This window comes from Felis catus, chromosome C1 (genome assembly GCF_018350175.1).
Source record: "Felis catus isolate Fca126 chromosome C1, F.catus_Fca126_mat1.0, whole genome shotgun sequence".
NCBI lineage: Eukaryota > Metazoa > Chordata > Mammalia > Carnivora > Felidae > Felis > Felis catus.
Genome location: NC_058375.1, coordinates 17,033,447 through 17,049,082, shown reverse-complemented (window position 1 = coordinate 17,049,082; position 15,636 = coordinate 17,033,447). Strand labels below are relative to the sequence as shown.

Here is a 15,636-nt window from a genome sequence, read left to right as displayed (position 1 = left end):
ATACATTCAGCAAAATGAGACCTAAATTCACTGGCTATTGTTACAATACCAAAGTAATTCGTGTACAAATTGGAAACTAAAACTTGCCTCCGTTTTTTGGCTTACACAATGATGGGATCAGAATGTCAGAGGCTCTACAAGGGCTCAATCCTTTTGTAAATGCAAATTTTTAAAAATCAGGAGTCCTAGTTTACGCAACATTTGATGAGGAAACATTTTTTCTGTAGGTCAAACTCAACAAAAGATCAGTTTCAGAGTAAGAGGTTTGTCTTATCAGCGAAGCAGTGACATACCTGAAGCTGTGTACCGAACCTGCCGCACCGCTGTATTCAGTTTAATGTCTAGGCCTTCTGCTAAAGCCACAGGCACACAAGAGTAGCCATTCCTCACTGTTAGGTGGCTGCCAGTAAACTCAAAGTCATCATCCTAAAAGGAGAGAAAAGGACATACATCCATGTTTTCTTAATTTATGCCAAATATACGGAGTTCTGTAAGATTAACACTGAAAAACATTAGTTGGTGGAGAAGTCAGTATTCTAAGGCAGAAATTAAAACTACCACTCAGTCATCAGCTACAGCTGCCCCAGACAAGACAAGATGCCAAAATGTCCCAAATGGCCGTATCTGAGAGAGTTTTCTCCTCACAGTCCTATACCCCATTCCTCAATCCAGCCTGTGCAAAGGGAGGTGGGATCTCATGAAGAAAGATGATTCAATACATTTAGATGATTAGTCTGTTTGGCTTTTGAACACATTACAGATTTGGTAGGATGTCAGATTCACCATCCTAATTACATTTTCTTTTACCTGAGAACAAAATCAGTTTTTATTTAATAAACTTGACAAGTTTGAAAGATGAGGAAGACTTCCAAAACTCAAGGTGGTCAAACTAGATGAAAATCTGGGATTATAAAGAATGGCCCAAGATGATCCATATAGTGAAGAAGTCAACATTTGATCTGGAAGAATTCCCAAAATGATCCTATTTCTTTGAATTTACTGGAAATTTTTCTATATAGAGAAATTCTTGAAGGCTAGTCATATTTTCTAATCTTATGAACTTTCTGGGGGAAAATAGCATGATTCTTTCAAATTAGACAAAAATACTGGGTTGGCAGAACTCACAACTCAGTGACAGATTTATCTGCTCCCCATACCAGTCAGTTCAAAACATTCAAAATTTAATAAGATGACAAATGGGTACATATTGACACTTCAAATGATAAATCAGTGACTAGGAAAGGTCTAATTTAGTATTTACATGAAAGAAAAGAAACCGGGAATTCTGTAGGATTTTTACCACTAGCAAGTCCAATCCTCACTATACTTCAAATACTGAAGAATAACAAGGGTATAGCCTAAAGATTAAGAATTCAAACTAATTTTACTAGGAAAATGTACAATGAAAATACAAATATCTAAGTAAAAATATAATACTGACTTCTGTAGTCTTCGGTCTGGTCAAAGTCTGAGATTTGGAGACTAGTCCATTCAGGATCCAAAAAGCCCTGTGACTTCTCACCAGTTCAAGAGTAATTCACACTTAAAATACATAAGAATAATTCAACAAGGGCCGCCTGGGTGGCTTAGGTAGTGGAGCGTCTGACTCTTGATACCTGCTTAGGTCGTGATCTTGCTGTCGTGAGATCGAGCCCCATGTCAGGGCTCTGTGCTGAGCATGGAGCCTGCTTGGGATTCTCTCTCTCCCTCAAAATAAATAAAAAATTAAAAAAAAAAAAAAAAAGAAATCGACAAAAGATGTGTAAAACCTGTACACTGAAAACTGTTAAAATATTGCTGAGAAACATTGAAGAAAACCTAAAAAATGGAGAGATCTACCATACCATGTTCAAATCCCTATACCAATCAAAATCCCAGAACGTATTTTTTATAAAAATCAATAAACTGATTCTAAAATTTTTATGAAAATACAGAAGACTTAAAATAGCCAAAATAATTTTAAGAAATAAAACAAAAAATGTTGGAGAACTTGCACTAATTTCAACATGTATCATAAAGCAATAGTAATTAAGAGCATATGACAGTGGCATACGGACAGACAAATAAATGAACAGGAAGGAGTAACCATAAACAGTCTCACACATGGTCAACAAAGATGCCAAGACAAACGAAGAAAAGGATGGTGCTAGAATTAGATAGCCATATGGAAAAATATGAACCCTAACCTCACTTTTCATTGTACACAAAAATTAAAATGGATCATAAAACAACAACAAAAAACCAAAATGAATCACAGAGCTAAGTTCATAAAACTTCAGAAAGAAAATAGGAGAAAAACTGGTGATCTAAGTTTAAACAAAAATTTTTCAGGATAAAAAAGCACATAGGCTAAATAAAAGAGAGTTGAGAAATATGGACTTCATAAAATTAAAAAGTTTTGCTTTTTGAAAGGTACTACTTAGAAAATGAAAAAGGAAGCTATGGACTGGAAGAAAATACTTACAAAACATAAATCTGACAAAGGAATTGTATCCACAATCTAAAGAACATAATGAACTTCTTAAAATTTCTTTTAACATTTATTAAAAAATTTTTTTTTAAACATTTATTTCTTATTGACAGTGAGAGAGCATGAGCATGGGAAGGGCGGAGAGAGGAGGAGACAGAATCTGAAGCAAGCTCTAGGCTCTGAGCTGTCAGCATAGAGCCTGACGCGGGGCTCGAACCCACAAACCACGAGACCATGACCTGAGCCGAAGTGGGATGCTTAACTGACTGAACCACCCAGGCGCCCCAACATTTATTTATTTTTGAAAGAGAGAGAGGCAGAGCACGAGCAGGAGAGGGAAGGGCAGAAAGAGAAGGAGACACAGAATCTGAAGCAGGCTCCAGGCTCTGAGCTGTCAGCACAGAGCCCGACGTGGGGCTCAAACCCACAAACCGTGAGATCATGACCTGAGCCAAAGTCGGACGCTTAACCAACTGAGCTACCCAGGTGCCCTAGAACATAATGAACTCTTAACACAATTCAACAAGAGGTCAGACAACCAGATTTTTTTTTTAATGGGCAAAAGATCTGAACAGACTTTTCACCAAGGAATAGACATATGAATGGCCAATAAGTACATGAAAAGTTGCTTCACATCACCTATTATTCAGCAAATGTGAAATAAAACCACAATGAAATATTACTATATACCCATTAGAATGGCTAAATTTTCAAAAACTGGCAATACTAAGTATACACAAAGGCTATATTCTGTATGATTATATACCATATGGTTCAATTTATATGTAATTCTAGAAAAAGCAAAACCATAGTGACAGAAAGCAAACCAGGGGTTGTCTTGGGCCAGGAGTGGGAGGGCTGGGAACTGACCACAAAGAGGCAAGAGAGAACTTTTCAGGATGATGGACATGCTCTGTATCTTGATTGTGGTGGTGGTTCACGACCATGTTGGTTTGGCAAAACTTCAAACTGTTCACTTAAAACAGGCAAATTGTACTGTACGCAAATTATACCTCTTAATAAAGCTGTTTAAACACCTACATACAAATTAACAGTTTCTCCTACGAGCTCTCTCAAAGACATACACAACAAAAGAAATGATAATGAAACTTACCTGATCCCAATGTTTAAGGGAGAGTGTAGAGAGAGGTGTGGCATTAGCAAATTCAAGATTTGCAAAATGCCAATCAAGTATCTGTCTGTCTCTTGATGAGAGATACACGTCACTGCAAAATGAAACCAGGAACACAGGTTATTAAAAGGACATCAATACTATTCTCAGTGGGCTGATGTGGATGATCTTAATATCTGTGAGGGAACCTAAGCCTGGTACTGTGCCTCTTATAAAGAAATTCCTTTATTACTGGTGCCTAGACTGTGCCAAGCTCACTTTCTAAAGCAAATTACTATCAGGCTTCATTTGTCTGAATAAAAGACTTCTTCATATTGGCACCTGTCATTATAAAAGCTTATTTGAAAGCATGATTATTTTTTTTTTTTTAAACAAGAATGGGTAGCATTCCCAATTACAGAAGAGAGTAGATATATACGTGGAGGCCAAATGTACCATGGACTACAGTATCAGCATACAAGTATTCAGTGTCAAAAATTCAATGGAAACACAGTGTAATGCTTTCCTAGTCCTCAAAATTATGGGAATTTAAAATAGTAGTACCTTCTACCCCACTCAAAGAAGACAATATATTTTATTCAAATGTCAGGTCTCATGGAGAAAGGCTTTTTTTTTTTTTTTAACATTTATTTATTTTTGAGAGACGGAGTGAGACAAAGTGAGAGTGGGGGAGGGGCAGAGAGAGAGGGAGACACAGAATCGGAAGCAGGCTCCAGGCTCCGAGCTGTCAGCACAGAGCCTGACGTGGGGCTCGAACCCACAGACCGTGAGATCATGACCTGAGCCAAAGTCGGACGCTCAACCGGCTGAGCCACCCAGGTGCCCCTAGAAAGGCTCTTTCTAAAAAAATCAATGTATTTAAGTATCTAGGACACTCTTACACATTAAAATTATAATCCGTTCATTGGACATAAATAAAAGCCCAGAGTGCTTTATAATTTTCCTTCTAAATATAACAGAAAGAACAGCAGAAGCTATCTCTCTGAACATCTGCAAGTTTTCCTTACCTTGGGGGATTGGCTTCCAATTCTTGAAGTTTTTCTTCTAGCTTTCCTTGTGTTTCAGCTAATTCATCATATTCCTGATAAAGTTAAGAGAACTGGGTTGATCTTGATGGGTCAGAGACCAACCTGGTCATTTATACCACCAAGTGTAAGGCCTGGACCACATCCCTGTCCAGGTCCTATCTGTAAGGGTGCCTCAGCTTAAGGCTGGATCAGGGCAGGGAGAGGGCAGGCAGGAGGAGGATATAAAGGAATAGCATACAACTGTGCTACTAAATAAGAGTGGAAAAGAACAGCAACTACCACTTCCTGTGCATTCACCATGTCCCTAGCATGGGATAAAGCATTTGATTTTATTTTTTTATATAACTTATTGTCAAGTTAGCTAACATATAGTGTATACAGTGTACTCTTGGCTTCAGGAGTAGGTTCCTGTGATTCATCACTTATATACAACACCCAGTGCTCATCCCAACAAGTGCCCTCCTCAATGCCCATCACCCATTTTCCCCACCCCCTACCCCCACCCCATCAGCTCTCTTTGCCTCCCTGTTCGTAACTATTTTTTTTCCTTTCCTTCCCCCATGATCTTCTGATAGGTTTTTCAAATTCCACATGCGTGAAAACATATATCTGTCTTTCTCTGACTGACTTATTTCACTTAGCATAATATCTTCCAGTTCCAACCACGTTGTTGCAAATGGCAAGATTTCATTCTTTTTCATCGCCGAGTAGCATTCCATTGTGTGTATGTATGTGTGTGTGTGTGTGTGTGTGTGCGTGTGTGTGAGCGCACACACACAATTATCTTGGGATAAAGCATTTTAGATCCCTTAAAACTGGGAAGTATTAACCACATCACCGATGAGGTGATTAAGGAGTCCAAGGTCCCATGGCTAGGAGAGACTAAGTTAAGGATTTCAATCTGACAGTTTGATATCAAATGACTGAAGTCCATGTCCATTATCATTACTCTAAACTGCCAGGGATAAACTGTGACAAGGAGCTAAACTGAGATTTAAGTAAGTTAAAGGGTGAGATTATGAAAACAAAGTAGAAATTCTGAAGAAAATGCAGATCCCAAACCGAACTAACCCATTCAGTCACCTTGGCTCCTGTTACCAAACCCCTGTCCTTCCTATCATAGGCACCTGTGATTGGCTAGTTGCTCTCCCTTTTCCAAAGTTTCCTAGATCTATACTCTTTTTTAGGATTCCTATTAAACCCACTCAGGCATGTACGTATACCACACCTTGCACAGGGCAGTCAGATCCCTGTGTTTACTTTTCACTAAGAACTCTGCAGTGATATCTCTGGGTGGCTTGACCTCAGATGCTTCTTTGTATTGCTGATGGAGTTCTTTAATTTTCTCTTTCAAATTTACCATCTAAGAGGGAAAAATACAAATTTACCATTGCAGATAGTGATGTAATCCGTCTCCAAATCGCAGGCTTTGGTTCCTCCCCTAAACTGCTATTATACCAAAACAGGTTACGATGCAAGGTCCTTAGAATTCTTAAATACCTCTTCTACATCATATTTTAGGACAGGGAAAAAAATCCTGTTTGGCTCAACACAGAGTTATCACATCATTATCAGAGAAGTAAGATCACCTCTATCTTCCAAAACAAATGGAGAACCAGGAGTGTTCCATTAATATATATATAATATACATTATATATATTCATATATATTAATATACGTAAATTCACATATATATGTTATATATATTTATATTTCCAGGAAAAACAAAACACTACCAATTTAAGTTAAACTTATTGTTTTGGGAAACAAATTGTCACGACTCGTTTTCTAAATTATGTAAAAGGCTAAATAACCACACAGGGCCACCCGAAGCCATTCCTAATGTTAGTTTCTCAGGTTTCTGATGGTGTCGGGCCCCACAGCTACCCCACCAGCTGGCCACCCTCTAGCTTCTCTGCTCATTTCACACGTGCCATAATCCACGAGGAGGCTGTGCCACAGACCTCTTCATCTGACAGGATGAATGAAGAAACAAGGCACAGAGTGAGGGAAGAGTCTGGTCACAAAATGCACCCAGATTTTGCATTAAAAAGCTCCCCACAGGGGCTGTCCCACTTCATGGTTTCTTCCTAAGTTGATGTTGTGTTTGCAGCTGGTAGGATCAGGAGAAACAAATGGTTTGGAGTCTGGAGCTGGGTCTCTGGGAAGTGGTGGGAAAGAAGAGCCCTCAACAGACATACCACTGGGGAATAACCCCATACTGGCACCTCAAGCCAAGTAATTATGGCAACAAATTATGGTCCTGGCTGTTGACCTGTTGTCTTCCTCAGTGGGAACTTCACCCCAGCACAGCGAATCTCCCTTTTATCACAGAATCCAGCAGAGGGCACTGGGCTACCTTTGCAACAGCCAAAGGGAACCTGACATAGGAAAGACCTATTTCCCCTGGCAAAAATTTACCAATAATATTGTACTGAAAGACTGACAGAGAAAAACAGTGCCTTTTGCTAGTCACGATTTTCTAAGGGAAAAAAAAAAAAAACTTTTAAATTTCTAAAGGCTTTGCTCCTCCTCCCCCCCCCACTTCCCCCAGCTGATGCAGCTTTAGCTATTAAGAAAATACAAAATTTCACCTTATTAAGAAGTTCTTTCAACTCCTCCTGAGTCTTCACTATCTTCTTCCAATGTTCAATTTGCTCATCTTTGACATGCTTTTCTTGTAACCTAAAAGAGATACTACATATATATGCCTTGGCCACACAGCTAGCTTTGCAGCACAAGACAGGAGCCCATCAAAACCATTCAAGGACATCAAGATTGAACTTTCTAATACTTGAGAACAAGAAAGTTAGCTGGTGGCAAATTATTTTCTAGGTTATGTTAAATATAGTTCAGTACCATAAAAGCTGTGAAGTTTAGAATTGAGAGGCGACTTAAGGATAATTTAATTATTTTAAAAGGTTTTACTTTGGGATTTAATTCACATGAAAATAAGTGAAAACTAGCTCAAATAATACTTGCTGAAAAACTCAAAAACATAAACAGCAAATGTCTAAATGTAATTCACTATATAACAAGCAACATCAAAGTACTTACTGAATGACAACTTCCAATGCCTGCCCAAGGGACACAGGCTTATTATTGAGGACATTGAAGTCGAGCTGATGACTAAGGTAAGATGTAGCTTCCAGTAACCGGTTAAACTCTTGCTCTACCATTTCATCTTTCTCTTTAGGAACCTGAAAACCCGAAATATAGCAGAGTTGGTCCTTACAAAAAGACTAAACCTAACCAGCCATGAAAACACAAATGCTCTATAGTTTTTAAAAGGTCAAAATATGTACCTCAAAGGGGGAACCTTTGAGGGCAATGATTCAAACTTTTTTTTCTATGAAGTGGTCGATTTCATTAAATGACATGTGAAATGTTTTGGCCCTGATATTTTCCTATTCTCCCAATTGTGCCATCAGAGCTGGGACTCCACCTCTATAAATAGCCACAGGATTCACACTGGTGCTAATTGGTGCTAACTGGAGTTATGTGGAGCACATAACTGACATGCACTGAGATAAGCTGGGCCGACATGCAAACGACACACTGGAGAAGTCTCAGAGAACAAAAACTATGTCAACACACCTGAGGACCTTCCAGAATAAGGGCAAAATGGAAAAATAAGAAGCCCAAGGTATTGCCTTCCCCTCAAAGATGAATTTCAGGTGGGAGTTGGGAAGAGAAAAGTGAAATTCATGGCCATTAAAAAGAACACAATAGCACCTTCGTTCTTTTGCAGAGTAACAGTGTTTTGTGGCACCAATTAGGTTCAGAACTGAATGTCCAAAGCTCTTAGACTATGACTGACTGAGGTACCAGGTCTGGCTCATTATTTTGCAAGAAGAGAGGAGACTGCAAAGCAGATCATCAAGCTGCAAGACCGTGTTCCTAATCCTTACTGTGCCCCTGCCTATTGATGCCATCAGTTAGTTGACACAAATCCCTCTGCTACTGCTTAATTCTTAGAACCCTAAAGTAAAATGCATCTGCAATTCTCCTGAACTCGTGGTAGCAGCAAGACGGAAAAAGCATAGCTAAGGCAAGCATGTCTAAAGCAAGCGTCTCTTGCCAGAATAAACTGGGGCATCAATTGGGAAATGGAAGTTAATATATGGAATTTCACTTTACAGTCAACCTAAAACTGGTTAGCATTAAAGAAAGTTCTAATAAACACTAAGGCCAAGGAGGAGTGATCTTTTAATCAGAGGTAACTTGTGGACAAGATCATCACAGTAAGACTCTCTCATCTGAAACTCCTTAGTGTTTGCCTTTCCGATTAAACAATTTTAAAGCACTAGTCTCTGCCCCTTTACTGAGGAGTCGCACAGTAACTCTGTAAGATGAGCCATGGTGTGGCAAAAGAATATAGCAGGAAGTACAATCTGAACCAAAACAAGAAAGGGAAAAGGACCATAACTCTCTTTGGGAATTGTAGATATGACACCATAACTACTTATCCAATCAGTCATATTCCAAAGCATCAAATTCCAAAAGGCCACAGATGGGAGTGATCAGGAAATCTTTATGAATTTAGAGAATCTTCCTTGGCCTAAGAAATATAAATCCCTGAGAATCTTCCAGCTTATGCTGAGAAATAAGGCAGAGAATCAGGCTTTGGATGCTTGGTGCCCTTTATATATCAGAGTGGTACCTAAGACTTGGTGGATCCAACATATCTAACCTACCCATTCAACTCCATGGCCAAAGAAAGGAGCTCTTAGCGACATCCCTACTTGTTCTGATTCCACAGCATCAGAGCTGATGGAAGAAACCCTCTTATCAGGAATTTCATTTACTTTCTCATCAGTTACTTTTCCTCAATGATGTGATGGGTCATATACAGAGCAACTCAAAGCAATGCTGAAATTTTGCTTGGTGTAATTACTACAATGATGTTACCAAAGACATTTCTAGAAACTCTAAATTTGGTGCTTCTTTAAAAAAGGAAACAATTATATTTTTAATATACGATCTATACAGTTATGAGATCTTGACTGATCACAGATGCAATGTACATGACTGCTTTTCCTGGAGTACAAAATAGTGATATTTCTATATGTGGCTTCAAAAATGCCCAGCAAGAAGATGCTAGAGAAGCAAGAGGGACCAGATCACATGTGCCTCTGCAATAGGGCAGAAAGTGCCAATACACAAGTGTGCAAATGGTACAGATTAAAGCTCTTCCAGTGTCAACTGGATGGCTTGCTTCAGACAAGCTTTAATCTTTGTAGCTAGGGTAACAGTTACAATAAGGAAGTTCATACTGAAAAAGTACGCAGCACTCAGGCTCAGTAACTGGGGTCCAGGGTGTGTGGTAGAGAAACATTTAAAGGGACACTGTCAAGGTTAGAGGGACCAAATTTGACCTTTTGTTTCTTCCCTCTGTCTGCTGAGCAGCCCGCTTGATTCATAACACTTTCCCCTTTAATCCACCCACACCCCCCACAAAAAAACCTTTTTACATGCGCTTTCAATGACAAAAACTCAAATGGCACCAGCCCAACATATAGGCGCAACTCTACAACAACAAACCAGTGTGAATGTATGATGGAGAGGATCTTTGGAAGGGAAAGATCTAAAGTTTCAAGCTTTTAATGGGTTATTGTAAACAGTGAAGAAAATGATTTGAAAAATTATTAAAAAAAAATACCTTGACAGTGTCCTTTTAACCAGTGCAGCAGAGAGAGAAATAAACTGTAAATAACAGCCCAACAGCCACGTCAAGTTTAGTTTTGTACGACAGCAGTAAAATCAAGGCTTTAAACACATAGCATGACAGAAGCATTCTGTTAGCTCAGAAGCTGCAACCACCAGAGAAATAAGGAACAGACTGTATAGACACCAAAATGGGAAAGTCAAGGCATATAAATGGGCAAAAGAAAAGCAGCTGGTGGGGATTGGGGGTGGGGGGTGGTGAGGGTGTAAAGGGAGATGGTGTCAGAAAGCAGTGAGGAATAAAGCAAAACTCAGTAAAACAGAAAAGGAGAAACACGGAACAGTGACGAGAACAACAAAATCGAACAAACAAACAAACAAACAAACAAACAAACACCAAACCAAAAGATTACTGCCTCCTCTGACTGACAGCAAGGATGACAGACTGCATCTCTGGTCCACTGACTGGGGTCCACTGCTCTAATTCGAGACTCCGCTCTTCAGAATAAGAGAAACAGCACTTAGGCCCCATCCGTTTTCCACCTAGTTAAGCACTTTTAAGACTGTTGCCAGAGAGACCAGGGATAGTTCTGAAACCTGGAGTTTTTCCCCATTAACTTTAAAATTCCACTTTGAAATTTAAGAAATATTTGGAAAACAGCAAATACCTGTCCATTAGGAAATCAACACTGACTGGGAAAAAACCAAAATGTATTTTTGATATATTTAAATCTTGAATCTGTTTCTAAAATCAAGCTAGTCAGGTATGTTCTACTTGACAATGAAAAGAACTGACAAACCTGAGCAGCCCTTAAGTACCTGTTTCAGGTTACCATCTTCCCCTTGGTGAGAACCCTTGAACTGTTAGTTCCACGAATAGTTGTTGAAAGGAGCTGAAATACTGGCCATCTTTAAACACAAGTCACAATTTTAATTTTACCTGGCCACTCTATTCTAGTTTCCTATACTGCATCCTGAGAAAAGAACCTAGCAAATGATTGCAAAAGGCTAATAAGTACCATGTTTGATGGCAGCTGGATTTCTAGATTACAACATATTAAGAACCTATTAACAACAAATTAAGAAGGAAAAGGATCTCTGATATCATTTTCTAGCAAAGAATCAAACAAAAAGGGTATCACTTGACACAGATCTTTTTTTACACAGATTTTAATTCTGACTTTTCAGAGCCATTTATTTCTCTATGAAAGGCCCCAAACAGCTCCTTCAAACAAGAATCTGGTGAGTCTCACGGCTCTGAATGGGTACAATCTTGATTGCTTTGATCCTGTAGAAATTATATGGAGCATCCCTGAACATGGCTGGGGGAAGAGCAGCCTGTGTATCTAGCCCATGTAGAATAAATTTAAGGAGAACCAAGTGACTTTCTGGATAAGGTCCCTAATCCTGCAAGAAGTCATCTCATAGGAAGGCAGCTCTCCTTAGTTCTACCTCTAGTTGCACTGTCATCATGAGGTCTTTAGTAGGTCTTCAAAACACTGTCCATTTCTCTGACTTCCAGTCTGCATAAGTTCTCTAGCAGCAAGGCAGACTGGAGTTATGGGCAGGTAGGTTCTAGACACCCAAAGTTCTGAGATTTAGCCAGAGAAATCCTCAGGAAGACTAATACAATGAAAAATAGCTATAGTGACCCAATTTGGCCAACAGAGGCTGTGGTAAATCTCTGCTGATACCATTTCCATGCACTTCTAAAATGATGATCAAACAAAAGATTAAGATTAGTACCTTTGGTAAAACCTGGAAGAAAAATTTACATCGGAAGAGTCTTTAATTTAAATTCCCAAATAGCTAAAAGAGACATAGCATTATATAATCCCTAAAGGGAGAATAAGAACAACAGGTGTGTCCCTAATCCAAATAAGATTCATTGTGATTCTAGAAATGGAGATGGTTGCCTCCTCCCAATTTTTTACCTCATAAGAAATCTTTAGGAGATGTCATAGACTTCCACAAACCAGTAACTAAGCTGTGTGAAGGCACACACATGTCTAAGGAGTTCACTCTAGTAGTTTCTAGCACATAGTAGAGATGCTCCATAAATTTATTAAATGAGTTAATAGAGGTGCTCCATAAATTTATTAAATGAATAATAAAGTTTGGAAAAGCAAAGTCAGTATTATAACTATATTTGAAAGGAAAGTAACTATTTTACAACTTTAGGAACATCAAAGGCAGGCATGAGATTTTTTGATTTATAAAATGTAAAAGAGAAACTACCATTAAAATACTAAAACTATTTCCACAAAGGAATAGGAAGACTGAAAAGGGGAGTAGTTGTGTCACAAGTGTGACTAACCTAATAAGCATCACTGTATGTGAATATAGGCAAAAACTTGGTAAACTGTGGTAGGTACTGAGTATACACCCAATTAATGGCCTTTATAAAAGACCCAGTACTTGTTACCTGTCAAGTATATTTTTCTTCCTCATAACAGTTGAGCCACTCCCAAGGAGAAAATCAAGATCTGTTTCTCCAAGTAACTGAGTCTTTGGGCCTCACTTTGTTTAAAAAAAAAAAAGAAAAACAAAAGAAACAACTCCCTCCCCACCATGGAGACCAGAGATCTTATAATGAATACATAATGCTACACACCGAAGGAATTTGATTAAGGTACCTTTTCATTACTCAAAAAAGCCAAAACGAAAGTCGATTTTAAAGCCCCTGAATTACTAGTTGGTGTATAGGAGATACGGAAAACATTTACAGTTATATTTCTCCCATCTCCCCACCAATCCATGTTTCCAGTATCCTCACTGGTGACTCCCAAAATATTTCTGAAACATGAATTACCCTGTTTCCCAACTATCTCCATATCCAGTTACAACATAGTTCAGAGTTTAACTCCATCATCAGTCAATCTGAGGGCAGCTGTTGTACTGGCTCTGTTTTTATAGGCTCAGAAGACACTTCTATTCATTGCGATATCCTATGTTAGAACCAAATAAGAAAGCCCTTGTTCTAGTCATCTGGAGCCATAAAAAAAGCTTCTATCAAAAACAAACACAGAAGCTCAACAGCCTAGCTGCCAGTGCACAACCACAGAGAATAAAGAAGTGAACTCTTTCAGGGATTCTTATGATTGTGATTAAAACAACAAGTTAACAGAGCAAAAACCACTTGCTATGTGATTTTTCTCGCACAGCAGCAAAATGACTAGGTATGGTGGATGTGTTAAGACCGTATTACAAATGATATTTGTCACTCTGAGTTAACTGCTGACTTTGTGTAAGATGAAAATTAATTTCTACGTACTAACAGAACCATCAAATCACCTTCTTTCGCACTGAGGCTGTCCACAAAGAATGAAGACAATCCCATTTCATTCGACAGTTTACTAAAGAAAATCAATGGCTGAGTGAATGTCCACTCTAAGGCGGCTTTGATGCCTCTTTAGTATTAACTATTAAAAGAAAGCTCTTGGAGGAGACTCAGTTGATGCACATACGCAGCTGGGGTTGCACACACTTATTCCAGCCCCCATCTCCTCTGAAGTACAAGCATGCCTCAGAGATACTGCGTTCAGTTCCAGACCACCACAATAAACTGAGTCAAATGAATTTTTTGGTTTCCCAGTGCATATAAAAGTTTTTTTACACAGTACTGTAGTCTAAGTGTGCAACAGCACTATGTCTACAAAACAATGTACACACATTAGTTAAAAAATACTTTATTGCTAAAAAAAAAATGTTAACCATCATCTAAGCTCTCAGTAAGCTATAATCACTGTTCACAGATTACTATAACAAACAATAATCAGAAACTCTGAAATACTGTGAGAATTACCAAAACCTGACACAGAGACACAAAGTTAGCAAATGCTGCTGGAAAAATGGTGCCAATACCCTTGCTCTATGCAAGGTTGCCACAAACCTGCAATTTGTGTTAAAAAGGGCGGGGGGGGGGGGGCAATATCTGTAAGTGTAGTAAAGCAAAGTGCAACAGAACAAGGTATGCCTGTAAGGAAATTTGATCTGGAACACCAGGCAATGTATCTTGGGTTCTACAACGTATTGACTACAATGACCCTATGCAAACACCACGTCTCAGCTTTAGATTCCTCCCCTGCAAAATGAGAGAATGAAGTAACTGACCTACTTAATCCTCAGTTTCTAAAGTCAAGAAACATATTTGCAATTATAAGCAAAATTAATGGAACTAGAAGCTCTTAGTGCCTGTCCCATAAGCCAAAAGCCAATCTACTGTTTAAAAAGTGTCCATTTCTACTTTGAGCTAGACTACTGGGAACAGCAAGATACAGAAACATTAACATGTCTTATGTTTGATTAACTAAAGGCAAACAGGACTCAAAGCTGCAAAGAATTTTCTCCCAAATTTGACAGTGCTTGAAGAATCCTCCTTACTACTCTAGCTATATAGGAACAAACTGACTTAGGCCATGCTTGAGGGGAATACTGGTATACTATCTGGAAACAAATGTCTTTAAAAATGTGTTAAAGTTCCTCTAACACCAAGAAAAGAGATAACCATTTCTCTAGAGATTTCTACTATAAAAAATTCTTTTTACTATTAGAAAGACTAAATAAACCTGTTCTACATTCAGGAGAGTCTAAAGAAAAAGACAATGTGTCTCAACGATCATCTTTGGTTTGGATTCCGTTATTTCTTGAGGATTAATGTAATATCCGCTTCAGAGACTTTGCTTCAATTCATTTCTCTACATTACTGCCTATCTACTTAAAACACCTATCTGCTCTCATCCCTCTGAAGTCCCAACCTACAAATCAGCACAGTAAGCAACACCCTCCACCCTCAACTTCAGCTTTGTATCTTACCCTCACCAGTATAATCTCATCCTCCTTCAGAAACCTCTCCAAGTAAACATTTAAGAACAAAACAAAAAACCAAAAGGGGCACATGGGTGGCTCAGTTAAGTGTCCAGGTCTCTATTTCGTTTTAGGTTATGATCTCACAGTTCATGGAATGGATATGTTGATAGTGTGGAGCCTGCTTGGGATTCTCTCTGTCCCTCTCTCTCTGCCCCTCCCTCACTTGTGCTCATGCTCTCTCTCAAAATAAATAAATAAATATTTAGAAAGAAAGAAAGAAAGAAAGAAAGAAAGAAAGAAAGAAAGAAAGAAAGAAAGAAAGAAAGAAAGAAAGAAAGAAAGAAACAAACCTGTCTTAAACCTTCCTCTACAACCACGGTAAGTTCTAAGCCATCTTCACCAATGCTTTTTCCCTCCAAATCTCTTTCCATTCTTGCCCTTCCCACTTTCAGAGAGAGTGTCTCTCTCTCACCACCCCCCACCCTTGGCTCTTCTGTAGCAATTTATCCTTTATCTAACCTTGATTTTAT

The 15,636-nt window shown here is 38.7% G+C and overlaps 1 protein-coding gene across 4 annotated transcripts in view; it reads right to left on the bottom strand.

Annotated features, from left to right (window-relative positions):
• KDM1A (lysine demethylase 1A) overlaps nucleotides 1-15,636 on the bottom strand; it is a 61,346-nt gene that overhangs the window by 5,893 nt on the left and 39,817 nt on the right. For 2 of the 4 annotated variants that reach the window (XM_023258294.2, XM_023258296.2), the window contains 7 exons: nucleotides 10,293-10,304; nucleotides 7,688-7,830; nucleotides 7,225-7,315; nucleotides 5,859-5,993; nucleotides 4,610-4,683; nucleotides 3,585-3,696; nucleotides 294-426 (listed from right to left, as the gene is read on the bottom strand). In XM_023258294.2, the coding sequence (XP_023114062.2) occupies nucleotides 294-426; nucleotides 3,585-3,696; nucleotides 4,610-4,683; nucleotides 5,859-5,993; nucleotides 7,225-7,315; nucleotides 7,688-7,830; nucleotides 10,293-10,304 (700 nt within the window). The remainder of the gene's footprint in view (nucleotides 1-293; nucleotides 427-3,584; nucleotides 3,697-4,609; nucleotides 4,684-5,858; nucleotides 5,994-7,224; nucleotides 7,316-7,687; nucleotides 7,831-10,292; nucleotides 10,305-15,636) is intronic. The other 2 variants (XM_023258295.2, XM_023258297.2) reach the window with 1 other exon arrangement.